The sequence below is a fragment of the Lemur catta genome, chromosome 14 (genome assembly GCF_020740605.2).
Source record: "Lemur catta isolate mLemCat1 chromosome 14, mLemCat1.pri, whole genome shotgun sequence".
Taxonomy (NCBI): Eukaryota; Metazoa; Chordata; class Mammalia; order Primates; family Lemuridae; genus Lemur; species Lemur catta.
The window spans coordinates 14,020,571-14,039,599 of record NC_059141.1 but is presented as its reverse complement, the minus strand read 5'-3'; the positions used below and the strand labels follow the sequence as shown (position 1 = coordinate 14,039,599).

The 19,029-nt window shown below is 46.7% G+C and overlaps 1 protein-coding gene across 6 annotated transcripts in view; it reads right to left on the bottom strand.

The window, feature by feature from the left end:
- Positions 1-19,029, bottom strand: part of LOC123650458 (nebulin related anchoring protein) — a 62,520-nt gene that overhangs the window by 16,765 nt on the left and 26,726 nt on the right. For 5 of the 6 annotated variants that reach the window (XM_045569373.1, XM_045569372.1, XM_045569377.1 and 2 more), the window contains 12 exons: positions 17,252-17,350; positions 16,052-16,156; positions 14,772-14,879; positions 12,793-13,104; positions 12,019-12,123; positions 9,164-9,262; positions 7,454-7,558; positions 6,567-6,674; positions 5,911-6,024; positions 4,015-4,212; positions 2,213-2,317; positions 859-957 (listed from right to left, as the gene is read on the bottom strand). In XM_045569373.1, the coding sequence (XP_045425329.1) occupies positions 859-957; positions 2,213-2,317; positions 4,015-4,212; positions 5,911-6,024; positions 6,567-6,674; positions 7,454-7,558; positions 9,164-9,262; positions 12,019-12,123; positions 12,793-13,104; positions 14,772-14,879; positions 16,052-16,156; positions 17,252-17,350 (1,557 nt within the window). The remainder of the gene's footprint in view (positions 1-858; positions 958-2,212; positions 2,318-4,014; positions 4,213-5,910; positions 6,025-6,566; positions 6,675-7,453; positions 7,559-9,163; positions 9,263-12,018; positions 12,124-12,792; positions 13,105-14,771; positions 14,880-16,051; positions 16,157-17,251; positions 17,351-19,029) is intronic. The other variant, XM_045569376.1, reaches the window with a different exon arrangement.

Here is a 19,029-nt window from a genome sequence, read left to right as displayed (position 1 = left end):
ATTGCTCCTGTCACTATACAAGAGCATGAATTCTATCCCTTTGGACTTTCATAACCCAAGCTGCCACTTCTTACTTTTTGACTTGGCATGAGTGAAAACTAATAGTATAAACAGCCAAATCTCAACTGTCTTCTAAAAGTTAGAGTAAAGAGGAAAATCTTAAAAACTAAAGATAATTCAAGATTTAATTCTCTGCCAAGCTCACTTATTTCAAACCTGTAAGAGAGGCACTAAGAAGATGTAAAATTCATAGGACGAGAATGACGATTTTTATGGAATGAGATTCCCTCCCCTGCACCTCCCCTCTGCTGGATATATTAAAGCGTGAACTGGGTAAACAGTCAGAAGAAAAGCAGGTACAGGATTGAAAAGCCTGACAAACACCTGAGTATGTAATTGTCCTTGGATAACCACAAATCCTCCTTGTAATGATCATCAGAATGGCAATAGAAAATTGGTTAGCCAAAATTTGCATAGACAGAACAAATGCATTATAGACCAGTACTCCTCAGACTTTAATGTGAAAAAGACTCATCTGTAGATCTTGTTAAATAACGATTGGGATTCAGTAGATCTGAGGTTGGGCACTGCCAATCTGCTCCCAGGAGATGCTAACATAGCTTCTGTGGCTGCACTTGGGGAGCAAGACTACAGACTAAACCAGATTTCCAACTGGGCCTTCTTTCCCTCTAGAAAATGTGTAGGCTCCGTATAATGATGTTCTTGTTTTTCTAAACCTCCATGCAAATACCCAAGCTCCTTCCCCACCCTCTCTACACACACATTCACACATTTTTTTTTTTTTTAGCAATCTTGCAGTTTTTTCAAAAGGCCCATTCCAAAGCCAGCAGATTTTACCTCATTAGTAATCTCGTTGCTGAATTTTGCATGAAGGAGGTTGGGAGTGTCTGTCACAGCTGTGTACTTGAATGAATGAGGATGCTGCCGATATTTACTCTGAATACACGCAGAAGAAGAGAAGAAGAAGACCCAGTAAGGTATAAAAACAGAAGAACCAGTTCTCTAAGTATTATCTGTAAAGGCTCATTTTGCAAAGGCCACTAGTCTGTCACTCTGAAATCTAGCTTGTCACTTGCTCTTGTGACCCCAGAACTCACAGGGATGAGGAGGCAGAGAGGAAGACAGAATGGAATCAATCAGATACTTCTCAATGGGAGATCTAATCCTTTGCCATGAATGTGAACATGAACATGACCATTTAAAATCGTGATTTGCTCCTGATCTTTGCTCACCAGAGATCCAGTGCTCCTCTGCCTTGATGGTGCACCACAAACAACTATGCAGCTTAAAAAAATACACATGCTGGCACCCACCCTGGGAGACTGGGATTCAGTAAACAGTCAATTGAACTCAGTCTTATGTATTTTTTTAAGTTCCAAAAGGGGTTCTGATGTGCCACGAGGTTTAGAAGCCACTTGCTTTAGAGATTTCATTGGAAAAGCAAAGCACAAAGGTAAATCTAAACTCCCACCATAAGCAAACCATAAGCCCATCTGAGGACTCAGTCCAGCTACCAAACACCTTTTACTTCCAGTACCTTCCATTATGCCCTCCTCTCCTTGCATCTACCATGAATGAAAGTTCCATCACCCTCTCAGGGGTAAGTAACGTTCCCCAGGAGTTCCGAAAGCTTAGAATTCTAAGACTTCTATATTTCTACCAAGAAATTATCACCAAGCTTATAGGAACCTTTTCATATACAGCTGCCAGGAAAGCACAGTGCTTAGATTAGTGCTAATCCTTGCAAAAACTAAACCAGGGAGGTACGAGTATACCCATTTGATTAATTAAGAAGCTGAGGCTCAGAGAGGGCAGGTCACTGGCTTGAGGTCACACAGCACATGAGTGCTGGCCTGGAAATCTCAATCTGTATCTGCTGGTCTTTAAAGCCTGATTTATTTGCATTGTACCACAGAGCCACTCTTCAAAGGGACTTGGGGAAAGTACATCTCATGGGCCCTCTTATGTGCTAATAGAGGAACTGACTCAATAGTCTCAAAGCTGTCATAAATGGCATCCAGTCTGAATGGAGAAGCCAGCAAGAACAGAGGCCAGCCCAGAGGTTAGGCAGTGAGTTACCGCTAACAGCGTAACTGCCTGCAGGCTTGAGCAGTAAGAACAAACTGATTGTTGTGGGACAGCCTCTGCCATGGACATGCACTGGACACCTGTCACCAGGATCTCTGGTTACCTCGCTGATGAGTTCAGACGCTTTCTTCCTCCCTTCAATCTCCAATGTGCCTGGAATGACACAGGCGACGCCTCGCATGAAGTTCAGGTCTGACCGGTACAAATTCTGCAAGGAGCAATACAAAGAATCAGAAAAGCCAAACTCTCCAAAAAAGGAAGCAAAGACAAACCAGAGGTCTCATGACATATCATTTGATAGTGTCATAATTAGAACTCAAGGCTAAACCTATCCCTCCAGATACATCATCCTCAGCCAAATGCTTCTTAGTAAATGCTCACCAGGAGGAAAGCAACGTAGGTCAAAAGAAAATAATTCTGCTGTCACTTGTCTCGAGTCGCTGTTACAGGGATGCTAGACAGTTTTTATTTTAATGTGGGCTATCAAAAAATAAACGCTGGAGCGGATTGTGGTTAGAAAGTCAGTTGTCTTGGAGTAAATGTGGAAACAGGTCTAACGGGTCTTCTAAACAAACCCAGCAGCAGCGAGTGGCATCAATTAATCATGGGGTAAGAAAGGACTAACAAATGAATCCAAAATAATCTGGCAAAGGCCTGTCTGAGTCTGTGCGGGTGGGAATGAGCCTGTGTACCTGAGTGATGGGGGCTGACAGTTTAAAGAGTTCCCAAATTCACTCCCCTTCAGGCAGCACAGCACCCCCTGGGTGTGTTGCCTTCCAGTTGCCATCACAACCAGAGACAGGGCAAGCCAGGGCTCTGCTCAAGTGACAAACAGGCCCCCTAGATAAGCATGGCAGCTCCCTCATTCCTGCAGCTGCTCTCAGGTTCCTGACAGTTTGTGTCATTCAGTAAACGCTGTACACAGGCGTGAAATCCGCCCAGACGACAGATACCCAGATCTGAGCACCGCTCAGCTCGCAGGCACTGCCAAACTGGGAGAGAGGTTCTGTGCAGCGTTTTATTTTCCTACACAGGCCCATTACCTGCAAATGTCATAGCAGGGAAACCTAGCAAGCTGGGAAATGAGGTGAGTACCAAACAGGATGCTACTGCCTGTTGGGGAGAACATCCTGTATCTCCTTGGGAAGCAGAAAATCCTCCAACGCTTCCTGGCCTCCTGAGCCTGCCTGCTTCAGAAAACAGGCATCTTGAGTTAGAAATGCGCGTTAGAGGAGCGTGACGCCTCCTGGTAAGGACTCAGGAAGGGTCTCCAGGGGCCTGATTTCCCACCCATCCCCTTGACACCCTCCTCTCCCTGAAATAGGTCAGTTCCGACAGGCTCTGAGCAGCCTCTCCCAGCAGATCTTAGGCCACTTCAGCAGATGGATAGGTAGCACAGGGATGTATGAAGCGCAAAGAGGAATCCTCCATCCAAGTGGAGGCCAGAGGCGATGCCATTGGCAAATCTTAAACATGCAAAGCCATGAACTTTGAGGGCATTTTGTCATTTGAACCTTAAATTCAAATCCCAGCACTCCCATTTCTCACGCATAGTTGTGTGACCTTGGGAAAGGTATTTACTTTCTTTGTGACTCACTGAAATTTCTCTGTAAAATGGGGATAAAGACTATCAATACAGGGTTATTGTGAGGATTAAATGAGATAATGCATAAACACAAAGCTTAAAATTCAGCAAAAATACTTGATACATGGTGGTTACTGTTAGATGTGTGTAATTGCGCTGAAGGGCTGAGCAGGAGCTCTCTGGCCGTGTTCCAAAACAAGACCCAGGTACAGGATTCCTCATCCCCAGAGGCTTCCCTGAGCCAGCAGGGGCTTGCAGGTCATTGCCTGGTGGTCAAACCGGATAGGAGAAGAGCCCCGAGAGAGGCTGCGTCTCCTTACCTCGCTCTGCAGTTTGTGAGCTTTCTTGGCACAGCTCAGCCTCAGGTCCTCTGCCAAGGAAGTGTACTGGGGCAGCGGATGTTTGTAGTCCTGGTCGCTGGCCAGGGTCTGAGCCTTCTTGGCATGCACAAGGGTGACCATGTCCAACGGCAGATGGAACTGCGCCTTTGTGTGTTCAAAGCCTTTCTTGTAATTCACCTAGAGGGGCAGACAGATCAACAGCGGCTATTTCAAAGCCACCATTTGCAACAGGACCACCAGGAACTGGAATGTAATTGTCCCAGGTAAGCCCAGGGAATGTTGTTGGCACGGCCAGCCTCCTTTCTTTTGGGGACGGCCCAATATGCAGGGCTCATCTCCAGGTCCTGACATTCACCATCCTCAGTTCTTGGAGGTCACTGATCTGGGGACAAAGAAGGCCCAGAGTTCCTCCATTTGGGGAAAAGACAGAAGTTCAAGGAACAGATACGATATCAGTAATTCCCTTGCTCACATCTTTAGATCTTCCCATTTCTCAGAGGCAGGAAGACACACAGCTCACCTGTTCCCTGCCCATAATATTTTCCCCCATCACCCACTCAAGTTCAGGCACCAAGGATTCTCCTCTAACACTAGCTTAGGATGAACTTCTTCAAAGCATTATACGACCGTCTGGTCCACTGGGGAGCCAGAAGCAGCGGGCGGATACTTGGAAAGCCAGTCCCAAAAGCTCAACACACATCCTGAGAGAGGAGCAAGAAGACCATTCCAGACCGCCAGCTTCATTGCAATCCTAGAGGAGCCGTGTTTAAAGGTCTGGGGAATTCACTTGGGGTTCTCTTGGGAATCAGATGCATAAACCCCACCTCTGCCTCATCCTCTGCCCTCCCATTGCCTCCCCACTCCTCCGGCCACCCTTCCCTCACCTCCCACTCCCATCCTGCCCTCACCCATGGCATAAGGCCAAGGACAATCATATCCAACTCTACACTCTTAGGTCAGCAACCCAGGACAGAAAAGGGGGAAAAAAGCTTAGAAATGGGGAAACTGAGGCAGAAAACATGTGAAGCTGTGGAAAGAGCATGAGAGGCAGAGCTGGCTCCCTGGCCTGGCTCTGCCCCTACCTAGCTGACCTGAGGCAAAGGGACTGAACCACTCAGAGTCTCGGTTTCCTTATCAGAAAATAAGGATGAATAACAAGACCGAGTTTCTAGAGGTAGTTTGACAGTTAAATGAGACGTCGCACGTAAGTGTTCAGTCCCCTGTAACATGGTGGACACAGATTTCATCAGTGACGTTAGCCAGCTCACATGTGTGCAAGGAGGCAGAGTTTACCCACATGTGCCAGCATCCAGAGGGTCACCATCAACAATGAGAGGGTTGCTCTGAATCCAATGCCTACAGGGGCCAGGCAGGTGGCATAAATAAGTAAAGCAAGAAGTGGGGAGGAAGGTGGCTGGACGGCCGGGGGAGCATAGCCCCTTCTGAATGGAGCTCTCACAACCCACTCTGACCAACACTGGGGCCTAGAGAAATGCAGGTCCAGTCTCCAGCCAGAAGCCTAAAACTTTTATGTTGAATCTTCCATTTTTAAAGATTTGCAATTAATTCACTCTGCAGACCAAACGAAACACCTCTGGAGGCCAAGTCCGGCCCATAGGCCCCCATTTGTGGCCACCTGTCAAAATTGTAGACTGCCCAGCTCAGAAGGAACCAGAGGGGTCAGCTAGTCCAACACCCCATTTTTACAGAGGAAGAAGCTGAAGCCCAGAGGGGATAAGTGATTTAACAATACCACGTAGCAAGTTAGCAACAGAACAAATGCCACACGCAGAAGGACAAACGACACGGGTCCGCTGCGCCGTCAGCATCCTCAGGTGGGAGGCCCACAGTCCCCGTCGCATCTTCCCCACTTACATCACTCTGCAGCGAGGTCGCGTGCACTGAATGTGCAAGGCTGATATCGCCTTCCAAGCTCCGGGAGCCAAGCATCTGTCCTTTCATTTTCTCAAATGCCTCTTTGTATTTGTACTAAAGGGAAAGAGAGCGGGAGAGAGTCACAGCTCGGGGACAAGGGACACGGAATGGAAGAGGTGGGTATTGGGTGAAAATGTTTTGTTCTTTTGACAGTAACTGGGTGAGTTAAAAGAAAGCGCGCGGGAGTCGTCAAAAGGTCTATTCTTTCATATGCAAGACTCCCAATGACTAAAGGGCTCGGGTATGAAATGGCAGGACGCGTTAGCACGTGGGCGGCCTGCGCTGGAGGAAGGTGGGTGCATTGTTAACAGTCTCTTCACGTGGACTTGCTTTATGAGCGCTCTTGTGGAGGGTGCATTTCATCTGCCCAGGGTCTATGTTTACAGCCCAGCATTGGGGCTTTGTACCCCAGGCTAGGTAATTTTTTGTTGTAAGATATGTTCTTTCTCACTGGTCATTATCTGATTGCCCTAACACAGTCAGTTTGGAGAGCAGAGAATATTATCCACAGGCAAAAGAAGGCAGGGGTTGGGAGCAAGAGGAATGAAAACCGGTTAGTAGGAAACATTGTCCCAGTAATGGAGGTAGATGCTCACGTCACTTATGATTTCACCCGAAGCCTTTGCCGCTTGGAATGGAATGGCATCCAACCTCAGCTTATATCCACTGTCGCGCAGTTTGCTCCAGGACTCCTTATAACGTGTCTGTTGGGAAGATGTGCACCAATAAAGACTTTCATGTGACCTGGTGCGTTCTTAGACTCTGGCTTACCAAAGTGGGAATCTGGTGTGTTGTGGCTCCCCCACCCTAGCTGGGGTTAGAGATTACTGTGGTTTAACAGAACCCACCAGAGTTGGATCCTGCTTCACACCTACCCTTGGAGGTGGGTAGTGGGGTGCGGCGCGGGGTAGAGGATTAGAGGGGAAAGGTTAAAAGTAAGGACTTTGGAGTCTAGGCACCCAGATTTTTCTGAGCAGCAAGTTGACTGGAAGAAGGAGGCATGAGGTTGCATTTGCAAGGTACTTTGTGTAAGATAAACAAAAGTCAAATGTCTCTATCAAGGAACAGGAATGGTGGGAGGGGTGCTGATAGAGACTATGGAGGGGAGGAGTTAAGCCCCCAGGTCTCTCCTGGGCACAGCCACTGGATATACTTAGTGGATGTATATCACTGGACATATTCCAGTGTTCCCAGTTTTTAGCTCCTTGGTACCAACGCTCTTTATACCAGGCAGACAGTTTTCTTAGTCTCATTCTTTCAGATAAGTTGGACTGTCCTGCAAGACCAGCTACACAATTTGCAGGGCTCGGTGCAAATGAAAATGTGGGGCCCCTTGTTCAAAAATATTGTCTACTTCAAGATGGTGACAGGAGAGCATCAAACCAGTGCAGGGCTCTTCTGAGTACGGGACATCGCGTGTGTACCTGTGAAGCTCGCCCTGACCTCCCGTCACTAAAACCAGTGCCCCCTTCGTCAGCCTCACCTCGCTGATGTTCATGGCATTCAGCTTGGCCAGCAGGACTTCAGGGAGGTCTACAGTCTGAGTGTAATGATGCTTTACATTTTCTCCTTGTTCCTTGTACAGTCTCTGTGGACGGAGAGAGGTTTTGTATGAAACCAAGAGCCCCGCCCCCCATGCAGCCATCAGCCAAGTCACGCTCCAAGAGACCAAGGTGTTGCAGCTGCCACCTCCTTGTAGACACACGGTCATGGGCGCCCTGCCTCCACCCCGATTTCACATCTAGCAAGGTGACGTGCTCGTCATTCTCTCCAGAGTTCCACTTCCTAGCTCAGAACATGACAAGCTGAAACTTTCCCACTCGTAGCATGCTGCTGAGAAGGGTGCCAAATGAGAAAATGAGGTCTAGTTAACATTGAGTAATTTGGTTATTAACTATAAGTCACGAGAGGACACCCAGATGCAGAAGGCATGAGAGAAGACAGCTCTTGCACATGTGACATTTTTACTCTCCCCACCTCAATCCTCAGCTCAAGGATTCTTGCCCTAAAAAATGTCTCCCCGGTGGGTCTGGGGCTCTGTTCACCCAGAACTCTGATTTGGGCTTAGGATATCCTAGTAGTTAGCAATGACACATGCAGTTGGCATCAGCCACCAGGGAAAGTTTCTGAACCAGGCGTTTCCATCCCAAGTCTTATCAGCTGTGTCTAAGTTTCTACGCATCACAGCAGTGCCCCCTAGAGTTGGCTAGGGTAAGGAAGAAACAGGTATTGTTTTTCTTCACACAAAAGTTCTTGTTTGACCATCTGTTTCTCAGAATTCAGTTTGATTCTGATGGGCTGATTATCAAGAAATTATAAATTCCTAAATGCATAAGCTTGTAAACCACTCCATCACATGTTCTGACAGGCATTTGGGCCATTTGGGAATGTCTGTCGAATAAAGCACGACCAGAATAATTTGCTTCATCGAGAAACCAGGGAGAGAATTTCGAAATCCGCCTTCCTCCGCCCACAAACACACACACACACCCCCACACACACACACAAGGTTTGTAAATCTTCCTCATGGCAAGTTGAATGGTTTGAAGATATTCAAAAGCCAAGTCTGCCCTACGCAAGGATCCATGGGCTTCTCCCAGTAGAATCAGCCAAACAGGGTGAATCCATGTCCTAAATTGCATTTTTATGAGACCTCCGTGTTCACATTCATCTCCAGCAAACCCTGCGCTGGGAGAGCTGAGGGTCAAGTCTTGGTTTCGCATGGTAAAGGGAGTGTGGGAAACAGCTTGTCTAATGTATATAAATCAGACCCAAATCATTTTCAAAGCCTCTGGGAAATTCAGGGAGCAAGAATTCCTGCCCTTGGGTCCTAAAAAGCCCTAAGCATGGCTTCAGTATTCCCAGTTCTGAAAACAACACTTTCAGACAAAAGGAGAGGGGGAAGAAAGGCCTTTGCACCGACAAATCTTCCAGACATGCAAATGGGAAGGAACCAGAGCGTCTGTGGGACAGTGGGGTGGTGGAGCCCCACTTGGCATCCTAAGTGCAGTAACACCCCATTTACATCCTAATGAGGAAGCACCCCCGCTAAGGGGAGCCTCAGCAAAGGACAAGGAGCTCCTTCATCCTTAGGACAACACAAGGAGCCAGCCCAAGAACCCCTCCGCTTCAATCGCCGTGTTGAAAGAAGAGCCCACTCTTAGAGTCATAATGTATATACATTATCACTTACATCCACTGCTTGGGTATAACTAATTCTGGCCTGGACCATCTCCGGAGTGTCTTTAATACTGGTAAACTTCAAAGCATCTGGATGCTGACGGTACTTCTTCTGTTGAGCAGAAAAAGATCAAAGCTGTGAATTTTGTGCTGCTCTTTCATGCCATTTGAAAGAGAAAATCATAGGTTGCTTGAGATTAGAGTGAATTTGTGAACATAATTATTATTCTGCTTCCTCCATCTTTCTATCCTAGGTGCCTTCAGGTTAATATTTGTTTCAATTTAAGAATAACCTCATGTCAATTAACATTAAAGTATTTCTACCCAGTGCAAAGAAAACATCTCAAAATTAGGTTATACCAGTAAAATACTGTAGGATACATACTTAGGAAAGGATTCTTTTTATAAGCTTCAAATACTTTGTCGCTGTTGTTTACATATTTTAGTATGGGTCTTCTAAGCAAGAAAGACATTCATAGTTACATTTATCCATTTAAGCTTTCTATTTTCTTTTCACAAAAAACTTGGCAGATATTATCACAATCAAAATGCTTGCTTTTAACAGTGAGTGAGTGTACACTATCTGATCACTTTAGAGCCTGGTTCAGCTAATATACGTACTAATTCTTTAAAATAATACAAAAACAAGAAAAAGGGTGCTATTCTTGAAAGGAGTCATCACACAGTTTGAAAGATGCTGAAACAAACAAACAAAAAAAATCACAAAAAGCTTAAATGCTGGCAAAGGTCTAGGTACCCAGTTTTGAAGTATTCTGAACATCATGCTTAATTTCTTTTTTTTTAAATCAAAGTACATTTTCAAGGGGCTGAAACAATTGTTATTTTAATGGGACCACGGAGTTTATGTTTTCTCAAATCAAATAATTATTTTATAAATACCCCCTCATTTAAATGGTTGGATTTTTGTATACTAGGTTGTCTTAAGAAAACACAGCTCAATATCCCACCCAATCTGGCTGGCCACCTGTTTTTGTAAATAAAGTTTTATTGGAACACCGCCATGCTCATTCTTTATCTAAGGGCATTTGCCAGCTGGTTGCTACAGAGACCACGTGACCAGCAAAGCCAAAAATATTTCCTATCTGGTCCTTCACAGAAAAGGTTTGCTGACTCCTGCTTTAGACCACAGGTGTGTGTGTGCATCTGTGGCTCTTTCAGCAGTGCCTGCATTCTCCCTGGAAGTTGAGAGGGCATCCCAATTTGACACTTACCCAAAAATGTGCCAGTGTGAAGTGAGAAGATTGGAAAAATTGCAGAAAGATGTCTTTTCTTACTGAAGTTTGAGGCCTGGAATGAGGCCAGGCCATCAAGGAAGATAAAGACGTTTGTTGAGAAAGTTTGCAAAATGAGGTGGCAAAAATTAGGAATGTGATGGGCTAAATGGTTCCCCAAAGACCCCTTGGCTGCCAGACGCAGATGAGTGAAGGAAATCACCTTGAAGTTTAAATTATACACATACGACCATTATTCTTCATTTCCTTTTATGAGGGGGCTCAATGGTGAGAGTCTGGGCTCATGAGTCCTCAAACCTAAATGTTTGTTCCTGTAACTTTTTCCTGCTCATCCTCCCATGAGGGCCTCTCCTTAACCACACTGAAAGAGTTAGGGCAGCGCCATCCCCACTGAGTTCCCAGCGTCTTCTGAGCCCTGAGTGTTCACCAAGGTCCCTAAAAATTAGGCCAACCAGAGTGAGGCCACCTTTAAAATCAACTCTGCGAGGATCAGGGAACTAGAATGCGCTCCCATGGGAAAATATCAATGCTGGACAGCTGTGCTCTAAAAACCAGCACAGGTGTCTCTCTGTTTTAACTATTCATTCAGTTAGAAAGTCTCCTCAAAAAAGGTCCCTGCAGGCTTGTTGCCAAAGCTAAAGTCCGCTGGGGCTATGGCCATTATGGTCCCCTTCCCACCCGGAAGAATCCAGCAAGACCAGGCTGCTCTGAAGGCAAGGAAGGAAATGCTCACTTGCCTTCTGAGTAAGTCCCTCCCCAAACAGTCACGCAGGGAGGTGGACTTGAGTTGTCTGATGGCGCCCAGCCTCTGTGTGAGCCTAGGCTGGCAGCTTTCCACTGGGGACAATTCTGCCCCCTAGGGGACGTTTGGGGATGTCTGGAGACGATTTTAGTTGTCACAACTGGGCAGAGGGTACGATTGGCATCTAGTGGGTAGAGAGGCTAGGGAAGTGCTAAACATCCTACAAGGCACAGGACAGCCCTGGATGACAAAGGATTATCAGAATGTCAGCAGTGCCAAGGCTGAGAAACTGATCTGGTCTTTCAAATCGCTGCTCTATGATACTGTCCTAAAATGTGAGGACACAGTTCTATTGACAAGCAAGAATGCCTTAAGGTCCAGCCCGGGTGGCTAGAAGCAGGCAGGAGTGAGGCAGCAGAAGTGAGCACCTCCCCAAGAAAGACCATGTCACGTGCTGGACATCATGTGAATATTCAAAAACTGTTTACACTGTGGCATAGGGGGGAAGAATATGTGCATAAAGTCACCAAAGGGCTTTCTGGGTGTAATAAATGTATCTTTTCATCATCTCTCCTGTGTTGCTTCATTAAAAAGGTAAGTTGGTGGGTAGCAATTGAGCTCTGTTTGATTATCATTATTATTCATAATATCATTTGTCACCCACTTTGTTTTTGCCAGAGCTCTATGGGCCCCCACTGGTGTGTGTTTGGTATGTGGTTTCTCTCTAATTACCAGCCCTAGTCTGGGTTTTGAGGCCTTTCATGTGGGTTTGCCTTTTTCTTTGCCTTTTGAGTGGAAATTATTTTAATTTTATACAGAAACGCCGCACGCCTAATGCAGCCAGGCCTGTTGCAGGCTGTCAGGAAATCTCACCTCGCTAATGAATTCTCCTGCCTTCTTCGCCTGCTCCACATTTAATGACCCGGTGGCGACCCAGCCCGTGCCTTTCATCCACTTCACATCTGCCCTGTATTGGTTCTGACAAAGGAGAAAGGGGGGAAAAAAAGGCAGGCCATTGTTGGTGCACAGACATTTAAAGGGCTATTAACGGCTTCTGGCGCAGCCTTGGTGCCAGCTGAGTCAAATTAGATGCCACTGTTGTCTTACCCATTTCTGCACAGTCACAGGTAAGGCTCCAAAATGTAAATTAATTTCCCCTCTAATTGGAGCCGTCCCTTGGGATGGTGGCGCTAGGCCCCACCCAACACTACTGGGGTGGCTCGGGAGGGGCCCAATCCACCTTGCCCCTCATTACGGACTCCTGTCTACCTTGGAAAGAAGCGCATCCTCATTGTCTGCACTCCCAATTTTCTTGTTTAAAATCACATGCAGGGGAGAAGAAAATGAGAATTCACAACAGAACCCAGGTGGGAACTATTCGAGGGAATTTCACAAGACATCCGAGGCCTCCCCCGGTGCCAATTCCTTCCTATGCACCTCGGTGGGGGACGAGGGGTATTTCTTCTCATTTCTTTACTTGCCATTGAATGAGTAGTTTTAATGGGAAGCCATTTAAATGGACACTTCTCTCAAATTAGTACATTATCATCTATCTATCACAAAACAGCTCTACCAGGAAGGGTGTGTCTACACGCACGTACACACACACACACACACACACACACACTCTCGCGTGCAGGCACGTACATCACTCTGTAAGCCGTAAGCCTTCTTCGCCCATTCCACCTTCATGTCTGTGGGCAAAGCTGTAAACTGATGTGATGCTGTCTTGTAGCCTATGTCTGTCGCTAAATGCTGAGCCTTGCGGGCATGTACGAGGTGGACCATGTCCAGGGAGACGTGGCACTGAGATTTGCTGTCCTCAAATCCCTTCTTATACTCCAGTTCACTCTGCAGCTTGGACATGTGCAGGGAGTGGCTCATTTGCGAATCACCCTGTGCACCCTGTGCCCCAATGAGCTTCCCTCTGGACCTCTCATAGTCCTCCTTGTACTTCACCTAAGGAAGAGGAAAAGAGCAGGGATACATTAGAATGTCCTAAAGGAATTGTTAGGCTTCAAACCACAGGCATGAGAGTTAAAACAAAGCCATTTGACAGAATCCTATCAGAATTAGAGTCATAAAGAAAGTTTGCCTCCTTTGAACAACTGATATGTTTCCTTTCATCAAACAATGACATAAAATATTACTATCCATTACTTCCCTTTTCACCTTGGCTGCTGGAAATCTCAGAGCTAAACCAAATGCTCTGCTATGGTAACAGTTTTTTACCAATTTTCTAGTGAAATTCCATCTTTTCTCTAAATATTTCAGATCACTCTTTCTGGATTTATTTTTAAGTGGCCTGTTGTTTTCCATGAAAACCACCTTAAAATCTTTTCTGATAATAGTGAAAACACTATAAATGAAAGTAGCCATGAAATGAAAAAGACAAAGAATAGCCAAATTACAACTGCTGTTTAAGAAAGGAGCTCAAATTAAAGAACTGGGGTATATATAAATAAATATTTAGGCGTATGAGGAACAAAAGGTAACATGTTGTTAGAAAAAAAAATTAACACTAGACCAAGAGTAATGAGGGCCAGAAGAAAGAATAAATATGAAAAGGCTTTGAACACTGTAACAAGATACTAGTGTGTAGCATTATTTTCATCATTGTCATTATTACGGGAATCGGGAGATTCAGGCTCTACTCTCATCTCTGCCAACATCAGCATCAATATCTGCCACCATTTGTTGAACACTTACTATGAGCCAAACACCGGATAAACCTGTGCAACTCAAAGTGCATCCACAGACCAGGGCTGGTTTATAAAATGTTACCAGCTGACAATAAGATAAAGAGCTTATGGCAGAATATAAATCAACCATATCACTAAGCCACTGTTGGGTTCAGCTGACTTTTTTTTTTTTTTTTTGAACCAAGACTTTCTCATTGAGGGAAGCAGAGTTTGACTTACATTCTGGCCCCAGTTCCTTATCTCACATCAGACTCATAACAGATTGTATTAGATTATAACACATTTAATACACATCAATTCATTTCATTTCCTCATCACTATTTTGCAATTGCCAATTTACCAGCACGTTAACTGAGATTTTGAAAAGTTAAAGAACCTGCCTCAAGTAACAATGCTAGCAGATGATAAGGCTGGGATTTTATCCAAGATCTATCTGACATCAGAGCTGGTTTTCTTAACCATTAACAGGCCACATCTTTAGAAATTCATGGGCTGGGCTGGGCGCGGTGGCTCATGCCTATACTCCTAGCACTCTGGGAGGCCAAGGTGGGAGGATTGCTTGAGCCCAGGAGTTTGAGGTTACAGGGAGCTATGATCATGCCACTGCACTCTAGCCTGTGTGACAGAACGAGACCCTGTCTAAGGAAAAACAAAAAAAAGAAACTCCCCGGCTGTCTCTGGGCATCAGTTTGTCTGTAAAGTGAGGAATCTGGATTATTACTCTTGCTATCAGTACCAACAACAACAGCAAAAATCAATGTGCAGCAAGCAGTTCAATAGGCACTGACATGATTATGTCATTGCAAGGTGATTGTTGCAATGAGGTCGGGAGAGATTAAGAACCTGCCTGGACACTTCGAGATTCTCCTGGGTATAAAGTGGCAGGATTCTGTCATCACTCGGACAGGTTGGGGATTGACTCACCTCACTAGCCAGGTCCCTCTTGGCTTTGGCTGCCAGGAAGGGCAAGGAGTCAAGACGTAGCTCAAAGCCTTTTGCCTTCTGGTTTTCCCAGCTGCTCTTATACAGTTTCTAAGGGGATTTGGGAGAGAAGGGGAGAGGGTTTCACATGAGAGGGCTTCTCTAGGCTCCATAATGACCATTCTAGGAAAGCAACACCAATCACATTCTTCCACAGAAACTCCGACAGCCATAGAAATTGCACAGTCTGAACACAGCCGGGCCTTCGTGTTCCTGTCTTAAGGCCTCTTGACACATAGGGCTTCAATCCAAAGAAGCAGAAATGAAACTCCAGAAGCCGTGAGAACTACTAGGAGTCTTCATGGAAGTCTCAAAGCCAAGCCAAAGGTGGAAAACAATGCAAACACAGCCACATTTCTGCAGTCTGTTCTTCACCTCTGCCTGAAGTAACAATGCTGGCAGATGGTAGAGCTGGAATCTACCCAGCTGCACCCCGCCCCCTTTCCCTTCCCGCTCCTCCAACCTCTAGTCCACCTGGGTGTTTTCCTTGCTCCTCCCATTCCCTCTCCTGCCTCTCCCTCCAGATTTCAAGATCTTTCTTCTGGAAGGCTCCCCTCCCTTTCCGTGTATGAACCGATTTAGTTTCTCTTTCTCCATCTGGCTTTTCCCCTACTGATGACTTAGGTAAGGACCCAAAGACCTGGGAGCTGAGCAGGGTGACCCAAGTAAGGCCCCTTCTGGGAAGACACAGACAGGGAGGCAGTCGGGACCACGGGTACTTTCATGTCTAATGGCTACCACTGCGCTCACTTCTCCAACTGCTTTGTGTATGAGGTCACTGAAGCCTCATGGCAAACCTAATGAGGAGAGGACAGGTATTAGCCTCATTTGCCAATGGGACAACTGAGAGTAAAGAATTTGGCCAAGGTCACACACCTAGTAAGTGGCAAAACCAAGGATCAAATCCAGGCAGTTTGGAGCTAACATTTGAGCTCTTACTCACTCCCTTCCACTGAGACTGTTTCAACTCTGGTCCCTGGAACAACCACTGCCTCCTACCTCCCTCCTACCAGGACATACTTGGTGGCTCCACCAGCTCACCCCAGTGAAAGTTCGTCTCCCACTCCCCCCAGTACTGATCTGGAGCCAGATCTACTGGGCAAGCTGTTTTTGAATGGCCAGATTATGTAACCTCCGTGGACATAGCCACCACCAATGCAGCTGGTGGGCTTGGTTCACCAGGTGGCTACACACAGCTGCCCACTCCCTCCTTCCTGCTGTACCTCGCTGAGATTTGCAGCGTTGGCTCGGGCCTGTAAGAAGAGAGGCTCATCTTTGCTGATGCTGTACTGGTGGACAGACTGCTCGTTCCCAGCCTTGTAGGCCACCTGTTGGAGAGACTCTGAATCAGGAGCAGGCAGCAGGAGCAGGGGTAGGTGGGGTGGCATTGCTCACGGTGTCTTTATTTCTGCTTGGCACTTCTCTGACTTGCACAGAAAGTCCCTTACAAAACCCACCAGACCAGACTCTGGGGGTGGAAGACAGCAAACGAGGTTAAGGCAGGAGAAGCAGCAGGGAGGAGCTGGGAGAAAAACGTGGCCGGAAGACCAACCTGAAAACCCCTCTAGGGTTCCTGTGTTTACACCTGTCCCTTGAGATGGCATCAACTTCCCCAAGGTATTGCCATCTACACTGTCCACAACCATAAAAAGTACCCCCTACAGGGTTGAGATTAGCACAGACTCCCCAGGTGGGAAAAATAGGAGGCCCACTCTGCTTCCTGCACCCCCATAATTAATCTTAATGCCTTCATAGCTACTGACACCAGGAAAGTGAGCACACGCAGACATCTCCACCGAAAACTCATCACTCTTCTCTTTCTCTCTCCCTTCCCCTCTAACCCCGACTTTGAGTTTCCAAACAGTGGCTTCTGCCGACTCTGAGTTATGTTGACAGTTCCCTTCTGGCAGGTGTACCTGGGCCTTTAGGAAGGGAAGCTAGGAAGGTGCTAGCCAGATTGTGGCAAAAGCTGCTCAATGTTGAACACTAATCTGTAAGTAACATATGTAGCACCTCATCCTTCTAGCCCCGTATTTGAGCTCAAGTGGGCATGAGCTGCCCACATCCCAGAAGCAAATTATCTCCAAGATAATTCTACACTGGCTCCAGAATTATAGTCTTTGGTGCAGAGACAGAAGAAGGAGAAAGAAGAAAAGGGGAACTGGGGCATATTGAGCTGAAAGGGAATACAGTAGGTCCTGCGTCATCCCTAATAACCCAGGGAGAAGTGCCGTGGGTGAAGCAGTGGGGCCTGCTGCCCAGTTTCAGAAGCAGCCCGGAGGCCTGTGGAAAGCCAGCCAGCCTATTTAAAGGGAAGGCTCTTTGGCTCTTGGATCGTGCCTGGGCAACACCTGCTGTTGTCCCCGGAGGTTCCCAGGCCCATGACACAGCACTTGGTGGAGAAAGGGCAGCCCAGGACTCACCCCACTCTGCAGCCCCTGGCTCTTCTTGGCATGCTCCATCTGGGCACTGTCTGCCACGCTGGTGAACTTCAGCTCATCCGCCCTCTGCCGGTAGCTTTTCTGTTTCCAAAGAAGACGGACCCCATAGCATTAGGTTTGGGCTGCCCCTGCCACCCAACACACACACACATACACACACACACTTTCTGTGGCCCAAGGGTCTCCTTGGGGGAATGTTCCAGTTGGTCCTGCAGCTTATGCAGAACCACACAGCCCTGAGACAGCCACTCTGGGGAGCTTGTTTTAGTTGCTATTAATGTATGGAAAATGTAATTCATTCCCTCTAGTGAATCCTGTATTTCCCATGTGCCCTGGGATGTATGCATTTTATAAACCTAAGCTTGACACAGAACAGTGAGGTGGAGGGAACATAGACTTCAAAACCATGAAGACTGAGCTTCAAATCTTACCTCCCCCTCTTTCTAGCTTTGTGACACTGGGCACATCACTGAATCGACCTGAGCCACCCTTGCTTTGCATATACGGTGGGGACAGCAGCAGAAGCTGCCTTGCCCTGGGGTGGAGCGGAGGCTTCAGTGCCATGCTTTATGTGTGAGTCAAATCCTTGGCACAGTGTTTAGGACACAAGTGTCACCATTATCCACCGTGTTGTCATGATCATCAAGGATGCAATCAGCTCTAAGGAAGGGGAGGCACCAGCAGCCACCGACAGAGGGCTGGCACTCGGGGTTCATCTCTACAGCTTCTTATCCCCCAGATCGCTGAGGTCTTGTCCTCATAGTGTTCCCATCTCACAGCCACGAATTAAGTGGCAAGTTTTCAAATGTGCCAATTCTGTCCCCCCGCGGGGACTTCTTGTCTTTCCTAAAGATTAGCTCCTTTGGTTTTTCCACTGGAGTAGCCAGAGTTGCTGGGAAAGGTGGCCACTGAGGACGGCCGTGGGAGCAAAAGCTTCCCGCAGTGCGGCCAGCAGAGATGAGCTCAGCCTGGTTCCGGGACCATCCGCAAGAGGCTTATAGCTACAACTGACCCCAAAATAGTGATTGGAACATTGGAAACTCCAAATTTCCTCCTTTTAGGAAAAAAAAATCTAGAGAAAAACATTCCAGAGAGACTTCTAATTCTCCTTCCGAGTGCCACTATGTTGAATGGGAAAACTCCTTCATCACATAATTGAAGGAAGCCACGTTGCCCTCCCATTGTTGGAATTCCTGGTCATCCCAGACTCTTCATTAGCCAAATCGTGAAGTCCTTACTGAGGAGCCAAGAATCCACTCTTTTCAGAGCACAATAGGGGTGCAAAAAAGGTGAAGTAGATGATATCCACTTTAAGGAGCTTAAAAATGAGGAAGCAGTGCAGGAAGTGAGATAGAAACTGACATTCCTAAGGCTAAAGACCAGTTGGCTGGGCCTTCCCCCACCCCACCGCACCCCTGCCCAAGACAGATAGATGCCAAACTGCCTGTGATCAAGAGCTGGGGCACTGGATCAAACACACTTGTACGGATCCCAGCTCTGCTACTTACTTAAAGCGTAATGTAAGTCTTACTTATCCTGTATTAATAGGATAACCATAGTATCTACTCACATAGGGCTATGGTGACCTGCAAACAGCAATATGTATATAACACAAAGTGGTCAATAAATGACACCATTGATTAAGTAATTATTATAAGTCCATAAGTGGCAGCTATTACAATCACTGTTACTCTCATTTGCAATAGAGATGCCGACTCAGCCTTCCTGGCCCTGAAGCAAGAATCCCCTTTGCAGATCCC